Here is a 24,336-nt window from a genome sequence, read left to right on the forward strand (position 1 = left end):
TTCTGTCATTTTTTAGCAATTCTTTTAAAACGTATCCTTATATCCCTCCGTTGTGATTTGTTTGGGATTGCTCTGCTGTTCTGTCACGTCTGTGTGTTGTTTACACATTCGTGATATACTGGAAAAACCAGCTTGACCAGCTCAAGCTGTGTTTTGAAACATAGTAGCTGGTCCAAAACCAGCATTTGCTGGTAGCTCAGCTGGTCCTTCAGATTGACCAGTTAAGTCCAGCTTGCTACACCAGCTAAAGCCAGGCTGGGAGACCAGCTAAAACCAGCTTAAGCTGGTGAGCTGGTTTCAGCTGGTCTCCCAGCCTGGCTTTAGCTGGTGTAGCAAGCTGGTTATTTTCAGTAGTAAACCATATGATAAAACAATGAAGCATGCACATGCATTCAAGAGAAATGTATTTATTAATAAATTAACATATATTAATTATTTGATGTATAAGGTAATGAATATATGTATAAGGTAATGAATATATATATATTAGGGCTGTCAAAATTAACGCGTTAATAACGCGTTAACGCAAATTCATTTTAACGCCACAAATTTTTTTAACGGAGATTAACGCAACGCGCAATTTCTGTTTGACACTTGGTCCAGCCCATAGTTGAATGAACAGAGACGCAGACAAATGTGACTCTCTCTAAATTAAGGTGACCAGATTTTTTAAATGAAAACCGGGGACATTTCCTAGTTAAATTGTGAAAATATCATTAAAATCTCATTTGTTGTTATCTATGAATTAAAAAATGGGGACCAAAAAGTTTTCTTTTTTTATTGTTGTGGGTTCACTGCAAAAAATGACTTTCTTCTTACTTAATAGTATTTTTGTCTTATTTTCAGTACAAATATCAAAAAAATGTTAAAACAAGATGCATTTTCTAGCTTTGAGAAAAATCTAGCTTTGAGACAAAAAAATACATTTAAGTGAATTTGTGCTTAAAACATGCAAAAAATATTTTTCTTGAATTAAGTAGTGTTAGATTTTTTTTGCTTTTTTTTGCTTGTTTTAAGCACAAATTTGATATTTTGGTCTGAAAATTAGACTTATATTCGTAGGTCATTTTGCCCATCAAGAAAATGCATCTTGACTTAAGAATTTTTTTTGTATTTGTACTGAAAACAAGAGAAAATACCAATAAGAAAGTAATTTTTACAGTGTTTCTAATTCAATTAATTGGACAATTTCTGTAGCCTAAAAATCTATTTTCTCCCGTTTTTTACACAAGAGACATACCTCATCAAAAATGAATTCTAAGGTACTAACTTACTTCAGCTGATTTTATAACATTGTAAACTTGAAGAACAGAAGGAATCATGCAAAATGTACACATATTTAGCCTACACAAAACAAATGCTCCGTAGCATACTGTGATCAGTTCACTTCGTTGGTTTATTATTTTAATTTAACATGAGTAGTTAGTACCTTAAGCCCCCATAACTTTAACTGTTTTCATATCTTATGATAACTTGATTGATGATAATGATGCTTTCTCATGTTTCTCGTTGTAAATTCTTCATCGCTAAATCAATGGCGTGCGCAAGTAATAAGTAGCTTGCGGCCCCCTCTGCTGGTGAAAATAATCATTACATGATTGATTGCTCCGGTCTGGTACTACAAACGCTATGTTGATCGGGTTTTTCAGTGTATTTGCTGGTTGTTTTGGAAATGCTGTAAAACGGGGACATTTCCGGGGACAGCTTCCCAGCAAGCAATAGCCGTCATTTCAACGGCTCGTTTCAGTATAGACCCGATATAGCCGGGCTGTGCCTAGCCCATATCTAGCCCAAATAAACTTTAATTTGGTTACATGTGGTTTTTGACAAAATAATTTGTGAGATGTATGCTATTTCATCATGTAAGCAAAGTTAACAGCGATTACAAGGTATTTCGTTTCATTTCTATAAAGTGTTTTATGCATCGTCTGTACGTAGTCACAATTTAGCTCATAAATAGACCGACTACGAATAAACCAGGTTTAGCTCAGAAATAACCATGAATTTAATTACATGTTGTTTTTCCAAAATGATTTGTGAGATGTATGATATTTAATCATGTAAACAAAGTTCAAAGCGATTAAGGTATTTTGTTTCATTTCTTTAAGGTGTTATATGCACCGTCTGTACTTAGCCACTATTTAGCTTACAAATAGACCGACTACGAATAACCCACGTTTAGCCCAGAAATAACCAGAGGTGGGACAAAGTCATTGTTATGCAAGTCACAAGTAAGTCTCAAGTCTTTGCTTTCGAGTCCCGAGTCAAGTCGAGTCAAAGACGAGGCAAGTCCCGAGTCGAGTCACAAGTCAAAGGCAACAAGTCTCAAGTCGAGTCCAAAGTCCTACCATTTTACTTTCGAGTCATTTCAAGTCCTCTTACCACAGAAATAAAATGCGTGCTGTGTACAGGTGGAGGGAGGCCCCTATACTGCATTGCATTTGCAAAATATCAAATTGGCCAAAAGTCTGTCAGTCATTTGTGCGCGATAGGGACGCAGAATGATGCCACCATGGCTGAAAACTCGCTCCACTGGAGAACTAGAAGCAGGCACTGCCAAGACTCGGATGGCTACTTGAAAGAGTGAAGGAAGGGGTCTATGGGGCGGTTTCCCGGACCAGGATTAGCTTAATCCAGGACTAAGCCTTAGTTAAATTAGGAAATATAACTAGTTTTAACAAACATGCCTTACTAAAAACATTACTTGTGTGCATTTTGAGGTAAAACAAAGGGTATTGATGTATTTTAAGATATGTCAGTGCAAGTTGTTTTCAGTTTGGAGAGCTCTTAAAAGTGTTTAAGTCTAGGACTAGTCTAATCCCTGTCCGGGAAACCGCCCCTTACTGTTCAGTGCCCAGAACAAAAGGGCATACTGTCCTTCTGCCATGTCAATGTAGTGACTTAGCTGCAGTGGTGTAGTCTAGATTTTTGTTTTCCCTTTGACCCTTATGCTCACTCGTCCCAGCGCGACACCCCATATGCACCACCACACTCACAGATGCATACAGTATAGATATTCATGTAACTGACAGCATTCTGAAAGTTTACTCATAAACACATAAACTGAATGTGTATGAACATGTCAGTTTATTATAAGAAAAAAAAAGACTTTAAAGGAACACGCCCAGATTTTGGGAATTTAGCTTATTCACCATATCCCCCAGAGTTAGATAAGTCCATACATACCTTTCTCATCTCCGTGCGTGCTGTAACTCTGTCTAACGCAGCCACCGCTAGCTTAGCTTAGCACAAAGACTGGAAGTGAATAGCTTCAGCTAGCATACTGCTCCCAAAAAGTGACAAAATAACACGAACATTTTCCTATTTATGTGTTGTGATTTGTATAGTCACACCGTGTACAAATAACAAGATCATATGAGACACAGCCATCTTTTAACAGTATTCATACTGGGAACTATATTCTCAGAAGGCAAAGCACTGGTGAAGAGCAGAGAGTTCGGTCAGAGTTGTGAAAATCACTCTGCCCATGTAGTAGTGCTTCGTCTTCTGAGAATATAGCTCCCAGAATGTACACCGCCAAAAGATCGCCGTGTCTCACATGACCTTGTTATTTGTACACGGTGTGACTATACAAATCACAACACATAAATAGGAAAATGTTCGTGTTATTTTGTCACTCATTGGAAGCAGTATGCTAGCTGGAGCCATTCACTTCCAGTCTTTGTGCTAAGATAAGCTAGCGGGGGATGCATCAGACAGAGCCACAGAACGCACAGAGATGGAAAAGATATGTATGGACTATGTATCCAACTCTGGGGGACACGGTGAACAAGCCAAATTCCCAAAATCTGGGCGTGTTCCTTTAACAGTCAATGGCATTTACAGCTGGGGAAACTGGACTGATTTTTAGATTAGTTTAGTGTTGATTAACATCTAACTCAGGGCCAAAAGCTACTCAACTGTTAATTAAAATTAAATAAACTGTTTACAATCTTCAAACCGTGGCTAACACGTGCATTGAAGGAGAAAAAAATCCACTCTTTCAATAGCTATTATCTGACAACTATTGATAACATTACCATGTGTAATTTAATGGTGTAAATGTTTTTATTTAATACACATTTAAGATGACCATGAATTAACTCTAATTTGCATAGTTGATATAAAAAGCTTATTTGCATATAATACAAGCATTGTCTAAAAATGAAAATAGGCTTTTACTTAATTATTGTTACAAGATTATCATATTGCCTAATATTAGACACCCAAACCAACAGAAGTTTAAGATCATATACATCTTGAACGTAACAGTTAGATATATAAATTAACACAGAGAAGGAAAGTTTAACACTATGAACCACAAGCAAACTTGCTGAAGGCAGCTAAAAACCATCAGGATATAATCACGGGTTTATTTTATTGCATTTGGAGCCTTACCTCCAGATAAAGTAATAAACTGACTGATGATTTAAATGTTGTTTACTCACATGTGCGTTGTTAACTCTCCGGATTTTATGTTGCAGCACTCGTTCACTTCAAATGGATTGTTTGTTTACAGTGTCGCGTGAGCAGCTACACTGCAGGTTTGACGTCATTTGGCGCTAAGCAGACCTCTTGGTGATGTCAAAGTACCGCGAGAGCGATTCAAAGCAGATTTCTCCATGTGATAACTGGAATCACTCTCGCGGTACTTTGCTGTCACTCGCCTGTGGCGCCACATCGGTCTGCTCCCCAGTCACTTAATATGCCTATCGGATCGCGCGCGCAGTCCGACATGAAGTCAAACACACCAAATATATAGCCTAATATGTATATGCATTTCAACCCGCTAAAGTAGCAAGTAGCATGCTAATGGTCAGTGCTTCACATCTAAATTATGAGTAAAAGTTTGAAATGTCACAAAACCATGCTGTTACGCATCCTCGCGCTATTTTTAGTGGATATACGGAAATCCTTGACAATTCCTAGTGGGTATACGTAGACTACACCACTGCTGAGCTGTACTGCTGGTACGGTCCCAACATCCAAACAAAGGTGGGGCTACAGTGATTGGCTGTCGTGCAGGCAGCGCGCGTGCTCTCTGCATGCAGGTTGTGCACATTTTTTCACATATGCAGATACACTGAGAGCGGCGCGGCCGTCTGAATTTTTTTTCCCAGGTTTTCGTGTGAAGTAGCAAGTCTTCTCGAGTCATAAGGCGCAAGTCCAAGTGAAGTCACGAGTCATTGATGTTCAAGTCCAAGTCGAGTTGCAAGTCTTTGTACATTTTGTCAAGTCGAGTCTGAAGTCATCAAATTCATGACTCGAGTCTGACTCGAGTCCAAGTCACATGACTCGAGTCCACACCTCTGGAAATAACCATTCATTTAATTACACGTGGTTTTTGCCAAATAACTTGTGAGATGTATGGTATTTCATTGTGTAAGCAAAGTTAACAGCGATTACAATGTTTGTTTAATTTCTTTAAAGTGTTTTATGCACCGTCGCACATAGCCACTATTTAGCTCATAAATAGACCGACTACGAACAAACCATGTTTAGCCCAGAATAACCTTGAATTTAATAAAATGTAGTTTTTGCCAAAATAACTTGCAAGATGTATGATATTTCATCAGGCATGCAAAGACACCAGTGAATTCAAGATGTTTGGTTTTATTTATCTTATCTGAATATCTGCTATCACGCATAACATTCATTATTGATATACAAAATCCAGTTACAACTCCGAACCGCTAGATGGCAGCTGCAGTACACAAACACGAGGCCAAATCTCACGAGAAAGATTTCCGCTGTTTGAAAATCAACAACAACCAGCGAGCAGCCAAGGGGAAAGCAATCTTCCACACTCGTTTGGTCTTGTAAGTGTTTTTTATTATTTTATTTTACATGTGTTTAAAATGTATTTACTTTATTTGTTGTTGGAATCGCGACATTCTTGCGGGTAACTTTACGTTAAAGTAAGTAACCCATGTTTTATAAAACCTAAACAGTACAACCTGCAATGTAATAAAATAGTGGAGGTAAATTAGTCTATGTAACGTTACACTGAAGATTTACATAAGTGATTTGTAGGCTGCTTTTTAGTAACAGCAGTAACTTAGCTAAGTTAGTGTGTTGCTTAAAGTAATGTAGGCAGTTATGCTTTACAATTATGCATACAGAGATAGATTGTGGGGGAAAGCTATTTTTCCATATGGATTTAACTTACAGGCCTTCAGTTTGTTGGAAAAAAGAGTTTTATTGTGTTAGTGAGGGAAAACTTGCAGGTCAGTGGGCATTAGCCTTAAAGGTTGGTAAACACTTGTACACTGAAGCATACAATACTGTACAATTACTGACATATGCATGTGCTATTCAGGTGTCAAAGCTGTGTGAAACTGGAGGGAGAAACTTGAGAGACCGTGCCGGAAGAATGCTGGACAGGTAAATTCTATAAACATGCAATATTAATAAGACATTGTGGTGTCAACGCAGTCTTTCATGTGGTCACAAAAAATCAAAAATATATGTCAGTCTGCAAATGTTAACGACATTATCTTTTGTATTTTAGAGTTCCATAAAATTCATTAATTTCAAAGTTCAACATGAATGGTGGTAGTCCACTGCAGAAGCAAGCATTTGAAAAAACACCAGTTCTCAGTTATTAAAGGTAAGTGTGTTTGTATGTAGTTTTAGGCTGAATGGTGTTTCACAAAATAATACATTTAATATGACATTAGGCTATGTGAGGTGTAATTGACGACAGTCCGGTACTGCCTTAATATTTTCTAAATATTAAAAGCCCCAGATTAAATTACTCTTTGCCGATACAACAGTTAACTCACCCATACAATATTGTTTAGATGTTTTATGTCCATAAAATTGTATTGTGAATATTTTATGCTTGGCATCTTAAAGGAATAGTCTACCCTTTTGCCATATTAAGCTATGTTATTACCTCAACCTAGACGAATTAATACATACCTATCTTTTTTCAATGCGTGCACTGCACAGTGTGTTGTTAATGTGTTCGCATTTAGCCTAGCCCCATTCATTCCTATGGTACCAAAAAAAAGTTTTATTTTGTGGCACCATACTTACTGGTATAACTCCTCATGTAACAATCTTTAAATAGGGAAAACACGGAAGTGTTTGGTGGCTTCCCTGTTTGGTACCATAGGAATGAATGGGTCTAGGCTAAATGCTAACACATTCACGACGCGATATACCGTGCACGCATTGAAAAAAGATAGATATGTATTAATTTTTCTAAGTTGAGGTAATAACATAGTTTAATATGGCAAAAGGGTAGACTATTCCTTTAAAGGGCAGGGTATTTGATTTTGAAAAATACTAACTTTAGCCTACACGCACCAACCAGAAGCACACTCCTATCTCATTAACCAGTAAGACTGACAAAGTGAATAACATTACCAAAATAACCAACATAAACAACTGTTTTTAATCCGAATTAAATGCAGCACGTTTAGAAATTTGAAAAGATAAATATCATTACACTAATTCGTAAAGGAACACAAACTACATAAGCAACACGTTTCATTAAAATACAATCTGAATCCATCAAAATAGAATCACACTGTATACCTACCTTTCCAAAAGAAACACTGCAACGACCCTTTCAGACCTGTAGCTGTTTCCATCTTGCGGAAAAGCAGTGAAGTTACCAATGTTAATTTGGGTTTTTGCTCTTTGCTCATCCAGATGTTTTTTTTTTTGTTGTTTCAAAATGTTTTTCGTTTTGTAGCTCCTGTGTCAATTCAGCAGGAAAGTTTATTTGATTCTCCCTATTTTTACAGAGCGTGAACAGGGTGTGAAGTGGTAAATGTAAACATGAATTCGATTACATGATTTAATTCACTATGTGTAAACACAGTTCATACATTGAAAACGGTATCACAGAAATTTTTTGTGGTTTTTAAAACCTTGACTCTGAAAATCTCGGTATACCTTTAAACCGGTAACTGGCCCATGTCCAAATATTGCATTCGATCGGGGTTCAATGATTTGTTGAACGTTTTTTGGTCTTACGCCTTTTACAGATGACACAAATATATAAAAATACACATTCAGACAACTTAACATAGTGATTGCTATCAAGACTTGAGGAGACTTTCAACCAGCATAACTAAAATGTTTCTGGATCAAAATCAGATACCCTGCCTTTAAGCCTCTTTTGCTAGTTCCAGAATGTCATTAAACACACGCAGAGAAACATGCACTTGTGTTTGTAGTAATGAGAACGATATGATTACTGTTGTTGACCTGTCAATATTTATATATGACTTTTTCCAAAGAGAATGACTATCACATTTAATACAAAGCAAAAATACTTGTCTCATGCATTCTTTTCATATTTGGCAGATGCTGTGTTGAACAACTTCCCAGCAGCAACAGAACTGGAAGTGAAGGATGCAATGGGGGCATTTCAAACAGGCACCGGGGGGGGGGGGTATAGAAATTAGTACAATTAATAAGTTGAAGTGAACTGAAGATAGTTTGTTAATGTTTAGATGTTATTTCATTTTTTAAATTTTATTTTGTTATTTATGCTTTTATTTTGTTACTGTTTTTATTCTTTTTGTTAAAAGTAGTTTTTCATTTTGTCTTATCTGAATTTCTATTGTATTAACAATATTTCTTGTAATAAATTGCATGATTACATGTTTATGAGAACCTTTTTTAATGGATTAAAAATAATTCTTTAGCCATTCTTTTGTTGTTTATTAGACACACACGTGTAGTCATTTAATAGCCGTCTATTTAACGGCTAGTCTATTCTTGGGCTAAGATAGACGTCTACTAGATTTTCACTGACAGCCCAAAATTAGCCTTTTATTAGCCTAGACCCACATTCACCGTCTATTAGACGTATATATGTAGACGTTTAGTAGCCGTCTATTTGATGACTAGTCTATTCTTGGGCTATGATAGACGTCTACTAGATTTTCACTGACAGCCCAAAATTAGCCTTGTTTTAGCCTAGACGTCAGGGGGGTGTTTAGACGGCTACTAGACGTCTATTAGCCGCAAAATTGCTTGCTGGGTTCAGTCGGGGACAGAACACCAAAAAACGGGACTGTCCCCGGAAAACGGGGACGTCTGGTCACCTTACTCTAAATGAGTAAAAGGTTTTCATAGAAATAAGAACATTAAGCAAATCGTCTACCAAATCCAATGCTCTAAATGCTCGTTGGACATCTGATATGATCTTTATTTATACGTCTGAGAGGTGTAACGTTACCGTCCTCCTAATGCTTAATCTAATACAAAAATGCGTCTCAATTCATTTTGGTTTCGCGTTTATGCATGACTTAGAAAATAGACTGCAGGACTTGATTGATGTTAAAAGAGTCATTAAGAGAGATAAAGTTCGGTACCTGATTAATGTTAAAGAGTTATTAAGAGCGACAAGACTCAAAAGCGATCCCCTCACGCTGACTGAGACTGACTGATATCTGAAGCGCGTGCACATAGACGCGCGAGTGCGCGACACGGATATATAGACATCTACACAAAATTACAGTTTTAAAAATATCTGTTTTGATAAGAATTCACGCAGGTAGGCTCTATAATCTGTTATGTTTTAAGTAAATGTTTGGTTAACTGTTGGGTAAAACTATCTGATGTGTAACATTATATTAGATCACTTAGATTTTAAGCAGTCTGTCTCAATGTCAATCAAACAAAAGGAAAAAAAGTTGAACATACATTGATGATGATTTTGCTTTGTGTGTGCTAAATCTATTAGTCAGTGATTTTAAGGTATTGATGTGGTAATATAATGTATGGATGTGGAAATTTTTGTGGTAATTTGACTCTTTCAACTTCAAACACGTGTAGTTCTGTCATATTTTGTTATATTTTAACAAATCATGCATTGTTCTATGTTTTAATAGAGAATGTCAAAATATGAACAACTATTTTTTAAAAATTTGCTAATTCCGACTCAACTTGCCTGCACAGGTCACAAATGATGCAGCAGCAAACAAAAATGGAGAAAGTTAAATCTTCTGAAAGGAAAATTCATATACAAAACAATGGCTGGTGATTCTGTTAAAATGTAAACAGGCTGTTGTTAACATACATTTGCATAAAGCATCTATATATGTATATATGATTAGAATATTAAAAACCTGAAAAGTGTTAAATTAGGGTAAATTTAGAATGGATAAAAATGTGCGATTAATTTGCGATTAATCGCAGTTAACTCATGAAATCATGGGATTAATCTAGATTAATTTTTTTAATCTATTGACAGCCCTAATATATATATATATATATATATATATATATATAGCTAAATTATATATTTATACACAACTAACATTGTAATGTTAGTATTAATATCTTTTTTCTTTTAAAAAATGAATCTTATGTGTTTCACATATATGTATGTATGTATGTATGTATATATGTATGTATGTATGTATGTATGTGTAACACATAAGATACATTTTTAAAAGAAAAAGAGATATAGACAATATTAATACTAACATTACAATGTCTACTAGCCCTATACACTGTAAAACCCGATAAGTTAACTCAACTTAAACCGTTTGAGGAAACTGATTGCCTTAAAACATTTAAGTTTTAAGACTCATACATATGAGTACTGTAAACAGTAAATTATAAGTGCATATGACTAAAAATGTTTCAGTTCCCTTTACTCAAAGGTATTAAGCTTGCTTCAGTTCATACCACTCAAATGGTTTTTGTTCACTTAATACATTTTATTTAGTTCATACAACTATATAGCTACTCAAATGGTTTAAGGAAACCGATTGCCTTAAATGGTTTGAGTTGATTTAACTCAAATGAATTAAGTTACGTAAGATCAGAAAAACATTAGTATAAAAAATAATGACAGAAAAGGGTGAAATTATTACAGTTTATTGAACAATCATTTATTTTACAAACATTGTCTTAGACATAAAACAAAGTGAGCTGTTTAGTCCAAATTCACATTAAAACTAATATTAGATTTACACAGTCCTTATGAAATAAATCAAGTATTCCTTTAATAGACTGTCCAAACAGGAATATTTTAAAACAAAATCAGTGTACTGTCCCTTAATTCAAACAACATTTAAACATTAAGACATACGCTTTTTCCATGTATTTTCCAAATTACGCATGGTCACATTTGTCTACGCCAAGCAGTGAGAAAACTCAAATATTATATTTTCACTGACAAAAATGTGGTGTACTTACAGCATGATGAGTAAATAAATAGGTCCACTTGTAGTAACATTTCTTTAGTTTTTGTTGTGTTAATTACATGAAAGTCAGTCAGCCTCCTCAATGGTAAAGACGCGTTCGTACTGAGCTGTGAGAAAACACAAAAATATGAATTAATGTTCCACTACCAGAACTGTGATATACTAACAACATAATAAACAAATGTGGTACCTCTAAAGTTTTTGTGTGTGAATAATGGTTGATTGAGAACAGTCAGCCAGCTCCTCAATGGTAAAGATCCAAAATTATGCTGGACGCATTCGTGCTAACCTGTGAGAACACACAAATATGAATTACTTTTCCACTTACAGAACTGTAGTATGCAGTAGCCCATAATAAATGTGGTAGCATTACCTTTAAAAGGTTTATAAGTGAATGGCCATCCGTCAGTCCTTACTGAGAGAAATTCAAACTTGCGCGGGAAATGCTTGCACTAAACAGTAAGAAAACACCCACACACAAATATGAAAATATAAATTTTCCATTGAAAGAACTCTGGTGTACTCACAACATAATAAATAAATGTGGTAACGTTACCTTTAAAAGGTTTTATGAGTGAAGAGCTGTCCGTCAGTACTCACTGAGAGAAATTCAAACTTGCCCGGGAAATGTTTGTGCTAAACAGTGAGAAAACACATAAATATGAATTATTTTTCCAATTAAAGAGATGTGGTGTACTCACAACATAATAAATGAATGAATAAACATGGTAACATTACCTTTAAAGCGTAACTAAACCCCTGGTCAGAGCCCGACTCCACCCACTGCAATATTTGAAAAATGCAAGAAAAGTGGGCAGACCCCAACGGAGATAGAGGGGACGAACTAAGCTCGTACCAAGTGTGTGGTGAGATAGTAACAAGGGCGTGGTGAGCTTGAACCTTTTTACGTCACGAGTCATTTTTTGGACCCAACATCCAATAGGAAAATTAAACTGCAGTGGCCACCGTTCAACCTGAAGAGGGCAGCACTCAGACGTTTTACACCATATATTGTAGTATTGAAACACTTTATATCCAAATGTCAAAAAACTTACTAAAATCAATGAACAGCACTAATAAAGCATCATTCTTACAGATCATTAGCTAAAAAAAGTTGGTCTAGGGTTTAGTTACTCTTTAAAAGGTCTTATATGATTGTTTGGTTGAGAACAGACAGACAGTCAGTAAACGTTAGTCCTTACCGAGAGAGAAACACACAAATATGAATAAATTTTTCACTTACAGAACTGTGGTGTAATCACAACAAAATAAATAAATGAATAAACATGGTAACATGTTCTTAAAGTTTAAAGATGCTATAAAAAAAGTTGAAAGAGGTTGCAATGCTTACCTGTTAGCTGTCTGTGTCCTAACTGCTGCTGCTCTGTGAAACTCCGTGAGAGAGTAAGATGTGATCCTGGTGCAAAATGTTTAGGGTTTGAGTTAAGGGTAGCTTGGGGTATCTTTGATTAAAACGCTGATCCAGGATCAACAAAAAATGTTGATCCGGGATCACATCTATCTTGGTGAAATCACGGCGACCTATTATATATGGTGCGGATATGGACCAGCTTGGGTGTGCTGGCGGGGACCTGGTCAAGCTGGTGGACCAGCTTGCTGAGCTGGTGGGGACCTGGTCGAGCTGGTGGACCAGCTTGCTGAGCTGGTGGACCAGCTTGCTGAGCTGGTGGGAACCTGGTCGAGCTGGTGGACCAGCTTGGCTGAGCTGGTGGACCAGCTTGGCTGAGCTGGTGGACCAGCTAATGACCAGCTTTGATCATCTATTCCCCACCTTGGACCAGCTAATGTCCAGCTTGGACCAGCTGATGACCAGCTTGGACCAGCTGATGACCAGCTTGGACCATCTTAAACCAGCTACCAGCTTAAGCTGGTATTAGCTGTTTTTCTCCAGCAGGTCTCTTTCACACAGTAATTTCGGTAAATTACCATGAATTTACCAGAATGAATTAATTTACCAGTAAATACAAAAATGTGCAGTTCACACACGCAGTGACATTCCGTCTTTTTACCAGTAAGACAGTTGTATTTGTAAAGAACCCTTACGAAAATTAACCATGGTTTTACTACAGTTAAAACCAAAAATACAATGGTTACTTTAGTAAAACCATGGTAACCACAAAATAAACCATGGTTAGTGTGGAAAACCATAGTTTTGCTTAATACACCAAAACCCATGGTTATTACACTTTTACCACCATAAAACCATGGTTAATTTTCTTAAGGGAACGGCGGGTTATCCACGGTCCCTATTTTTGTTTTCACATCTGTGGTAAACATTGACGGTCGCAAAGTTGCTCGTGAACAAACATTGCGATGTCAAAACGGAGCCTGCGTTTGCATGTCTTCACAGAGTGCTATGGACGTCGGCAATTCGGCAAATAGATGGTAAGCTGTTTTAAACAACTTTGGTGATGAAATGTGGATGTTAACTTCAGGTGAGCTCGACTTTTAAGCAGCTTAACCTCTCTTACTGGTAAATTGACAGCACTGATTTCCCGGAAAGGTTCTGTCACATGACCTGTCAACTGCAATTTATTTACAAGTTAATTTTACACTGCATGTCTGAAAGGGACTACAAATTCAAATTCAGAACTCAGGTTTATACCTTTCATGAGTGAAAACCTTTACGAAAGTAACGGTTTTCACAACACCCTTACAAAAATTTAAAATGTTTTTTGTGGTAAAAGTGTACTATGTTTTTTTTTGTGTGTATTAATTACTAGCAAGACCATGGTTTACAGTAACCTTGGTTTAACTGTCTGTGTTGTTTTAAACCAAGGTTTATTTTGTGGTAAACGTGGTTTTACAACAGTAACCATGTTTTAAAAAACTAAACCATGGTTAATTTTTTGTAAGGGCAATTAAAAAAAAAACATACATTTTTACTATAGTTAAACAATAGTTACCTCAAAATTACAATGGTTTCGCTAAAAAAAAAACATAGTTAAATTATATGGTTACTGTGAAGAAAATGGTTTGGAAATTAACTTCAGATGTCATCAAGTTCTCCATCAGGGTAGTGAGTGTTAATTTTAGCATAGAAATTAATATTTCTTTGCATGGATTTAAACTACTTGAAAAATGATTTCCCAGTAATAAAATATGAAGTAAATCAAAGATGATGTGAATGATGTAAATCAAAGATGAAAGATGTAAAGTTTGACGAATGCTTTTTACTGTGTTCTTTTTCTGTTAAGGAAAGTAAAATGGCAGCTGCAAGCAACGGTAAGTTGGTATTGGTTTTTGATCATTTAACTTTTCAGTGATGAAAGTGTGTGTGCGTGTGTGTGGGGGGGGGGTGGGGGGTATTGTCAGGAGTGCATGTAGGAGAGAGATAAGGAGACGTGGATATCCAAAAACTAATAATCTTTAGTCATATGACCCGATTTCATGTTTTCCTTTGTTTTTAGAGTGTTAAAAGATGTGTGTGCACATAAAAGATCTGTAAAGTTGCAAATATTAAAGTTTCAAATCCAAAGAGATCTTCTTTTTAAAAGTGAAGCCTCATCCACCCCTACCGTAAACGGCTCGTTCAAACATACCCATGCAGTTAGACGTCATACTGGTTTGAACCATAGACATCATATAGATAGACAGTCTATTGACCGCTACTGCCTACTCGCGTGGTCAAGCCGTGGGACCACCATCTTAGATCGGTCACCCACTCCACTCAGTGTAATCTGTATGGCAGGTGCAATGAACTGTGAGTGCATTTCTGAACACCAAACTGATTTTCACAAAAAAAAATTTCGCTGCAAAGGTCATTCATGTAGCTATGATACAGGACACATGGTTCAGCGTATTTAAATATTCATAGTTTTAGATTAGATTGGATTTTACTTTATTGCCTTTATGCAGAGTAAGTGGAATAGCTATATAGTAAAGTATGAGCAAAGTATGTATTGTACAGAATATAAATAGGGATGTAATGTTTATTTCCCAGGGGACCGCCTTGGTTCCTATAACTACCTGGCGTGAAAGCCTATTACCTTTGCAATATTTAAATGTGTTTTCACTGGAATGACACAAATAGCCATACATATTAGATGAGAGTGTCCACACAGTACAGTACTTACAAATAGGGATTTGTAAAAATATTATGAGTGTTTAAGTTGTTCCTTTTTATCCCCATTTTTAGATTAGATTTCATCTTATAATCCCTGAAACAACTGAGAGTGTTCAGGTTAAATTGGGATCTGGATTCACTGTACCATGTCACCTGTCACCTGAAACCAGTGCTGTCAACATGGAGATCAAATGGTTTAAGGAGACAGACTGTCTTTGTGACTATAAGAACAGACAGATGACAGTGGTAGGAGGATACGAAAACAAAGTCAGCCTGCTAACTGGGGAGCTAAACAGAGGAAATGTGTCCTTAACAATACAGTGCTTCACAGAGTCAGATTTGGGAAATTATGTGTGTCAAGTCACCAGTGGAGACAAAACAGAAGAGATAACAATAAGAGTAAAAGATGGTCAGTATCCTGTAACTTCGATTTTATGTAATTCCAGTTATTTGAAATGATAAAACTCTCTTAAGATTCTGATCAACAGGTTTATTAAGACAAAAAAACTCATGAAAGATTCAGTATATGATTTTAAGATGTATTATATTTGAGGTTTGATTATAATATTAATAGTTTTCACCACCAACATGTAATTAAAATTTTTATAATCCATGTAGGGGGAAAACCATGCGTTGGACCAAATGTCGGAAAACCAATCGGCCTGGGGAAAGGGTTTTGCGTCTCCTGTCTTTTCCGGCGCTTTCTGATGACATTTTAACGTTACGTAATTAAGGTAGTTTTGTGTGACTCCGAAAGATAAAATCTTGTTGTTTGTAATTATGAATCAAATAGATATAATTGTGGAATTTAGATAAATGTTTGGTTATTCTGCCTTACCTCTTTACCCAATATTGTGCTTGTTCATTAAGTTACCAATGTCGTATCGACCCACACTGGCCATTGTGCAAATTCCGAACACAAACTTGATCAATACAAAGCTCAAACTATATTAAGCCCACATATTAATATGATTACATACAACTTAGTCAGAGATATATCTTCATTAGCATGAACTTAACCCCGATTGTAGATTTGTGGTGACAAAGGATACATTGTGATTTACAAGAATCAATAACTCGGAGTGAGGCAGAATAAATCCAAACATAACAATTTATTAACCAAGTAGGAAAATCATAATTCAAAAGCCAATTCACAGTCCAATTCAAATACGAAGCATAAATCAATAAACAGTTGTAATCAAACTGTATTCCTGGCAAAACATTCTTGAAATTCTGACTTCCGAGGATCCTTTCTTGACATGGAGAAACAGCCTCAGAGTTACGTCCAACTTGCTCTGAAGTCATGACGTGTGCCAAAAAACTCTCGCGATGGAGAGGTGGGCTCGTCAGATTCTGCAATCGGGCGCAGCTGCTCTCCACCAACTGCGTTGACGAAAGCACGATGGGAAAAGACTTGCTGATGACACAGCTTAATGCTCATTGGCCCGGGGATGTCAGCTGATGACTTCTTACTTCTAAAAACTCCACTACCTACAGTAATTTTTGAATTAGAATTTTTTTCAACTTGTTATGGACTCATGACATTTATTAATAACTTTTGTATTGGTGCTGAATTATTTGTACTGTGAGCTTTTTATATTTTGCACGACAGAAAAGAATTTGTATTACCACTAGACGTATATTTAATAAATCCCAACATTTACTAAATAGCCTTTTCCAGTAATGAACAGTTCACCTTCATTGATGTAAATGCATTTATTGGTATTTCAGCCGCATCTATTTCATCTGCAATAAAATATGCGAACGCGATCTCTGCTTCTGCTGACGTTTGTGGTCGACTGGACTGTAAGAATGCAGACTTTAAAGCTCTTTTTCACTTCTCCCCTCACTACAGCTGTACATTTCAAATATCAAATAATTTTATTTTTGTTACAGATATAATCCAATTGCCTAGTTTTGATTATATTGATTTCTAAGTTCAAAATGTAGGTTTGGGTGGGGGCTAAACATTCAGTCCTCAATCATCATCTTCTAGCATTCTAACTCTTTCTTATCTCCTACTTCACCTGCTCCTGATCTCTCTCTGTGCAATTCCATTATGGGGGGAGCTTCAAAATGAAGTTTATTTAACTAAGTTCGGGGGGAGCATGGTCATGTGATCCAACCAATCAGCGCGAAGAGATGCCTATAAATAGCAGTTCCTTACCTCTGTCCCTTGACAGTTTTTTGCAGCATTTGGCCCATCGAGCAGAATCATTGAAGAAGGACCAATAAAAGCGTTGAAACAAGCACTATTAAACAAAAACTTTATATTTTACGAGGTTTGACGGTCAGTCATATGACTTAATGTCTCAGTTCAGTCTACTAACTCTTTCCCATTGCGCTTTTCTCGTCCTCATTGAGCAAGCAAGGCCGCCGGGCCCAAAATTCGCGTTCTGCAGCTTCCACCCTATTCTGCAGAGGACCGTGTTTTTCCTTTTGCGTCTCACCACAGGTCTGGGCCGCCAAAGACGACCCAGCCGCAATTCTCTCCTGTATTTTTACATTTACATCATTATTCTCTTAGTAAACCCTCTGTTGGATGCAGTAGCTTTGAAACACAATGATTATTAACACAGGTGCAGACGGGGGAGGGGGGGGGTCATTTAAGAATCTTAAAACTAACGCAAAATATTCTTCGCTTAGTCGATTCGTTTTGCCAGTCGATGGTGGACTGACATTAATTGATGGCTGACATTAATCATTTTCTTATAAGCCCATAAAATATATTTTTTAAAAAAACGCTAGGCATAGACCTGGCAAAGTTGACTTCAAACTAATGCCCACTAGGTTTGCCACAACTTTCTGTTTTTTTTACACTTATTTTGTGGATGTTCTTCTGGCTGCTGTCCGTCATTTACAAGGCTTTTTTAGGGAGTGCTCGGGCTACAATTCCGAGCTCAGAGCCCTCTCCTCAGACAGCATGCCGAATATGCTTTATCTCATATGATCCAACCATTCAGCACGAAAGTGTGCCTATAAATAGCCGTCCCTCACCTCTGTCCTGTGATGTTTTTTTTTGCAGCATCCCTTCTCCACCCCATTACTTCACTCTCAGCTCGTTTCATCTATCCCAGTTAAAGAGGGGGGAGTACTGGGTTCAGGCTAAAATTCTGAGCTCGAAGCCCTGCCCTCGGACAGCACTTCAAATATGCTTTATCTCATTCCCTATCGATTACATGTTAATGCGAACTCGTGAACAGAGCCTCAGGTTCAAAAACCATTCAAGGACAAGTTCTTTATATAACAATTTTGTTTCTACTATTGTGTTTTTGACAGCAGAGAAAGACAAACTGCACGGAACTCCAGCTAAAGACGACACAGGAAAAAGAAGCATGTTTAAGTTCATGGCATTAGGTGCATTTGCCGGGGCAATAATTTTACCAATAGCAGTAGCAGGAGCAGCAGCAGTAGCAGGAGCAGCAGTAGCAACTGGACTAGTGGGAGCAGTAGGAGGAGCTGCAGTAGGAGCAGCAGCAGTAGTAGGAAAAGCTGCAGTAGGAGCAGCAGTAGGAAAAGTTGCAGTAGGAGCAGGTGGACCAGCAGCAGCAGCAGAACAGCCATTGCAGTTTGCAGAAGCAGAAGATCATAGAAACATCACTTTTTTGAAAGTAAGGGCTTTGTTTTTAAATCAAAATTTTAAAATTTTTTCAGCTTACATTAAATCAGACTGCAGTGATTCATTTGGACACATCATTGAACAAGATGTTATTTACTGTTCTCATGAGTAGCTTGTTTTACAACTCTTTCTTTACTTCCACAGGTCGACACAATAAAAACATCTGATCTAATGACAGGTAAATATAGCATAATGGTAACCATCAATTCAGGCAGAGGAAAGTTAAAAAAAAAATCTAAGCAGCTATAAAATGTTTTTACAGATTAAATCCAAGAACACTAGGGAGCTATACATGAAGAAAAACAAAATCCAGAGAAACAACAATCTAAAATGGCTGGGTTATTTTTATTCCTTGCTGGGTTAATATTGGACAGAACACGCCCCTGGGTTAAAATCGACCTAATGCTGGGTTGTTTTAACCCGACTGCTGAGTTATTATATCCCATGGTTGCATAACAACAACCCAACTTTGGGTCAATTTTAACCCTATGGTGTGGTGTGTTTTATACAATATTTACCCAGCATTTGTTAAAAATAACCCAGACATTTTTAGAGTGAAGGTAGCTCATGGGCGTCCGAACCATTGTATGTGGGTGGGACAAGACAGACCCACTATTTAAGACCAATGATATTGGACCCACCCACTTTTACTGTCTCTATTCAGCGCATATGTCTGTTCACTTTTCAGAGCATCGTCAGTCATATTCATACAGCTAGAGAAAAAACATAATAAATTAAACTTCATTTCGCACTTATAGCCTTGACTTTTAGGCTGCTGTTTCCGCAAACCTGTTTGTCTTTGCTCATTCTGAGTCCTGCTGAATCCAAAATCACATAGGGGCCCAATTCATTAAGTAGGTACTTATTTAAATCAGTAAATACTAAACAAGCTCATAATACGTACGGTCTATGCAGTATGAATGTGTGTAGTATGAATGAAATCCGGACATACTACATTCACCATGTTGTCATTGTCATGTTATGTGGCCTATCAGCATCAGTTGCGACGCATCATCTCCATTCAAAAATCCTCTCCTGGCCTTACACTTTCAAGGTGCTTCATGAAGCCATAGAAGAACCTTTTTTGTAGTTCTATAAAGAATATGAAGAACCTTTCTGTTTCAGAAATGGTTCCTTGTGACGTGGAAAGGTTCTTCAGTTTATAAAAAGAAAAAATGGTTCTGTAAAAAACCTTTTACTTAATGTTTTTTGAGGAACCAAAAATGGTTCTTCTATGCAACCTGATCTCACGAATTTCCGTGGCATAGTCACGGAATTTTGTGCTCATTTTTCCGTGGCATTCTCACGGATCTCAGCATTTTTCCGTGGCCCTGCTACGGACTGGCTTTTTCCGTGGCATTCTCACGGATTGGTTACTCAACTGTTTTGTCCTATTTTCTTACCATTTTCGCTTCGGTTTAGGGTTAGATTTACATCAAATGAAATCCCTACCCAAACCCAACTCTAACCCCAACGCCAGGCGACAATTGGTAAAAGTTTAGAAAATATAAAAGAATAAATCATAAAAAATAGTATAAACCAATACTTAAACTGACATACTAACGCAAACACCAAATCTAACCCTAAACCGAAGCGAAAATGGTTTGAAAATAGGAAAAAGCAGTTGAGTAACCAATCCATGAGAATGCCACGGAAAAAGACAGTCCGTAGCAGGGCCACGGAAAAATGCGGAGATCCGTGAGAATGCCACGGAAAAATGAGCACAAAATTCCGTGACTATCAAACGGAACTTTGTGAGATCATGTTGCTTCTATGGCATCGCTGTGAGGAACTTTTCAAGCAGCTTTTTTTAGTATGGGATAAAAATATGGGATAGAAAAGTGTCCATCGAATGCACACTTAAGAATCAGCAGAAATATGTAGCCTGAATTTGTTGTTTTATCATCACCAGCAACCATCATTTAACTGTGTAAACTTATTGTGGTCCTACCTGACTTAAGCTCAAGTTTCACATTAAACGTGATTACTACTTTTACCCCGGGTTTTACAGACAAGGCTTAAGGCTAGTCCTAGACAAATGCTGCGTTCAAGGCAGGTTTTTGAGCCCGTAAATTACGACTTTAAACCACGACTCACGACTTTGTAGCGTTCCAGGCAAGTCATGCCAAACTACCTGTGCCCAAGGAATTTACGTCACCTTAACATGTCCATGCGGCGATATGCTTTCACGACATACTTATTGTTTTAGACACATAACATTGTATATATAATAGTGTGTATTATACTATTATTATTATATTATTATTAATTTGACTGCAACGTTATATTGCCCTAAAGTGTATTCCCACCGTGTACCACTTGCAGAAACACTGCATCGGTCTACGAGTTCACGGGAACTGTCTCAACAGAAAATAACTTGCACTAACAGATCTTAAAATCTGTTAGTGCAAGTGTGCCATTGATTTGTCTCAACATACACACCAGTAACATCTTTTTCTAAATCATGTTTATAAAAAATGCTGAAACATCTTAATTTAACTACAGCCTAGTCCTAGCTTTAGCTAAGCATGTCTGTGAAACCAGAACTTAATGTAATATCCGGTTTTAATATGTCATTTGAAGCAACGCATGTTTGTGCAATTTTGTAATTTTAAAGCTTAGTGGTGTGCCAGGATTTTGTACATATTAAATACATATAAATATTTTTTACATTTTTTACAAATCAAAACTGTTCTGTGCCAAAAGGAAAGGTTAGAAAACACTGATCTACTCCAGTGAACTTTTTTCTGGAGGAGGACCCACCCACGTTTTACTTGCTTCCTATGCCCATGAGTTTACTAATTTGAAAGCCAGATGATAGACTAAACAATGGCCTACATTTAGTATGTAAGCCATATTTACACAGGAAATTTGATAAAATGTTGTTTTTAATGACAAGGTTTACAAAGTAAAGTAAAAAATCGCATTGTAACTAGGGCTCACGATAAATCGCATGCGATAGTAATGCGCATCTCGTCAGTAAAGACGGTTACTTGATTAGTAGTAAATCCCCATCACCTGCTTTCATATAGTGCAACATAATGTTGCGATAATGACTGCAAAATTGCCCCAATTTTAAGTGACCTATGGCTTTGTCTAGTAAATGCCGCTCCATCTGAAAGCAGGTCATGGCGATTTCCTACTAATGAAGGAACCGGCTTCACTGACGAGATGCGCATGATAATCACGATTTATCGATTAAATTTATCGTACAGCCCTAATTGTAACATAGATTCCTCTTAAGAAGGGGCTCTGCATGGACCATTTTCACATCCCAGTTTAAAACGTAGGGGAAATTTGAAGCTAGTTTTTTTTGTAACTATTTACAGCAAAAAATCTACAACAAGCAATTAGAGATCAATTCTGGCAATTGAAAGGAGTATGATAGTTGATATATGGTGTTGGCAATGTACATAAAAAAAGAAAATGAAATGTTAATATTGCATAAATGTGTCATCATAATCTGGAAATGGATTCCATTACACAAAAAAGTGTATCTAGCAGTGGCGGCTCGTGACTGCTCTTCTGAGGGGCGCAAATTCAAAATATGTGTTCGGAGTGTCATGTGTGTTACTCTTGTTTTCTGTTTGTTGCGTCATGTGAACCATGTTTTGTCAAAATAAGTGCATGCAGCACACGCGTCAAAACCGTTTATGATAAAAGGGAAGCTCACGTTCACAAAATACACACAAGACACTCTGTTAACAGTAAACTCTGATTACGCATGAGATTATGCGAGTATCTGGCAAACGGGAACTTCTCTTTTATCATAAACCCTTTAGACGCATCTGCAGCAGCCACATATTTTGACAAGACACGTGATGCACATAGGATCACTCGCATGCAGAACACATATTTGGAAATTAAGAACCACACACATGACGGGCTACATACGTGGCGAACTTCGCATCGTGCACCCTCGAAAAAAGAAGTCATCGGCCGCCACTGGTATCTAGTATTGTTTTTATTTTGGTTTCTAATACCTGGTTCAAAACTCTCTTAAATTACTACAAGTTAAGCATTTAAAAAGGTTACACACAATTAAATAAAAAAATGAAAGGTTAATTTTCATTAAAGCCCCACTGTGTAGGATCTACTCCCATCTAGCGGTAAAATTCTATATGACAACCAACTGATTATTACGTTCTAGCCCCCACCATTCGGGACGCGTTTTAACTAGTACGGTGGCCCTGTCATGCCAAGGTTAACATGGCTTCCAGTAGCTAAAGCAAAAGCAATGAAAAAAATGAACAATTTGCAATCGTGTGATCCGTCAAAGCACACAGATTTATGTTAAACATGTAAAAAGTCTGATTGTCATGATATGTCCGCTTAAAATCACATACAAAAAACAACCATAAACGTAGCTTAGACACTCCTTTTTCATCCACGCGAGGAAAAATATCACAGGGGCTATTACACTTGGTATTTAGATGTGTTTTCGTCGATCAGATCACAAGTGGACGAGAGAGACACATTACGTTTACACATGGTGTTTAAATCCGTCTCTTTTTGTCCATTTTCGACCGCTTCTCTTCAGATTACTGAGGAGATGGTCTGTGGACGAAAGCTGGAGTAATTACAGGTTTAAATGGACGCGAAACTAATATGAGTCCAATGCTTATGTTTTAAGTAAACGTTACATGTCGGTGTATATGTAAGAGCTTTCTCTGATATTGGTGAAATAAGATCGCTCAACTTTCACACGCTTGTAAAATGAAACGAAAGACGCGCAGATCAGCGGCGTTTTATCAATGAAAGGCTAAAAATAGCGCTGTCACCGTGTGTTTGTGCTAGAGGTCAGAAAATATGAAAAACATTTATCTCAGTACCTCAGATTACATAAATGGGCGGAGAGACGGCATACATATCTATGGTTCGAGCAAACAAAACCATATGCGTGTTTACACTAACTGCATAACCATGCTATAGTTAGCCAAGGAACTATACACTCTAAAAAAAAAAGGTTCCTTGAGGTTCTATATAGAACCGTGGGGTTCTATACTTGGCCAATAGAACCTTTTACCAAAAAAAGGGTTCCATATAAAACCCTTGGAAGGCAAAGAACCATTTTTATTAAAATGGTTCTATAATTCACGTTTTGTGACTGAAGTGTAAACTAAAGATTACACAATAATTGCAGACCTACACAAGTCATTTACAAACCTACACAACTCATTCACAAACCTTTTTGTGTCAATAGGCTGTGGTCAAATAAAGAGAGAGTCAACAAATAGGCTATTAATATTTAGTGTATGATTTATTTCCTGTGAGCTTTTTTATGCAAGTTTGTACATTAGCATGAAACTTACAGTGCAGTTTGCGTTTTTGGTGAATTACCAGGTGTTTTCTTTATTTTGTACATTCTAAATTGTCAATGTTTATTTAATTAAACCTGAAGGGGCATTAAAAACAAATCATCGCAAAAGTGCCCTCTGGTGGCGTATATA

General features: G+C 37.0%; 1 protein-coding gene and 1 long non-coding RNA gene across 2 annotated transcripts; both read left to right on the forward strand.

The window, feature by feature from the left end:
* The first annotated feature begins 5,318 nt into the window (after positions 1–5,318).
* On the forward strand, positions 5,319–8,669 carry LOC129444033 (uncharacterized). Its single transcript, XR_012365548.1, has 4 exons — positions 5,319–5,819; positions 6,320–6,384; positions 6,512–6,610; positions 8,323–8,669. It is a non-coding gene; the product is annotated as an uncharacterized lncRNA (long non-coding RNA).
* Positions 8,670–12,742: 4,073 nt separating this feature from the next.
* LOC129439434 (uncharacterized) lies at positions 12,743–19,177 on the forward strand. Its single transcript, XM_073860796.1, has 5 exons — positions 12,743–13,071; positions 14,399–14,426; positions 15,340–15,676; positions 18,547–18,878; positions 19,031–19,177. Exons 1-5 carry the CDS (start codon positions 12,743–12,745, stop codon positions 19,133–19,135), a joined length of 1,131 nt encoding a protein of 376 aa, XP_073716897.1. The 3' UTR covers positions 19,136–19,177.
* The last annotated feature ends 5,159 nt before the right edge of the window (positions 19,178–24,336 follow it).

The sequence above is a fragment of the Misgurnus anguillicaudatus genome, chromosome 22 (assembly GCF_027580225.2).
Source record: "Misgurnus anguillicaudatus chromosome 22, ASM2758022v2, whole genome shotgun sequence".
Taxonomy (NCBI): Eukaryota; Metazoa; Chordata; class Actinopteri; order Cypriniformes; family Cobitidae; genus Misgurnus; species Misgurnus anguillicaudatus.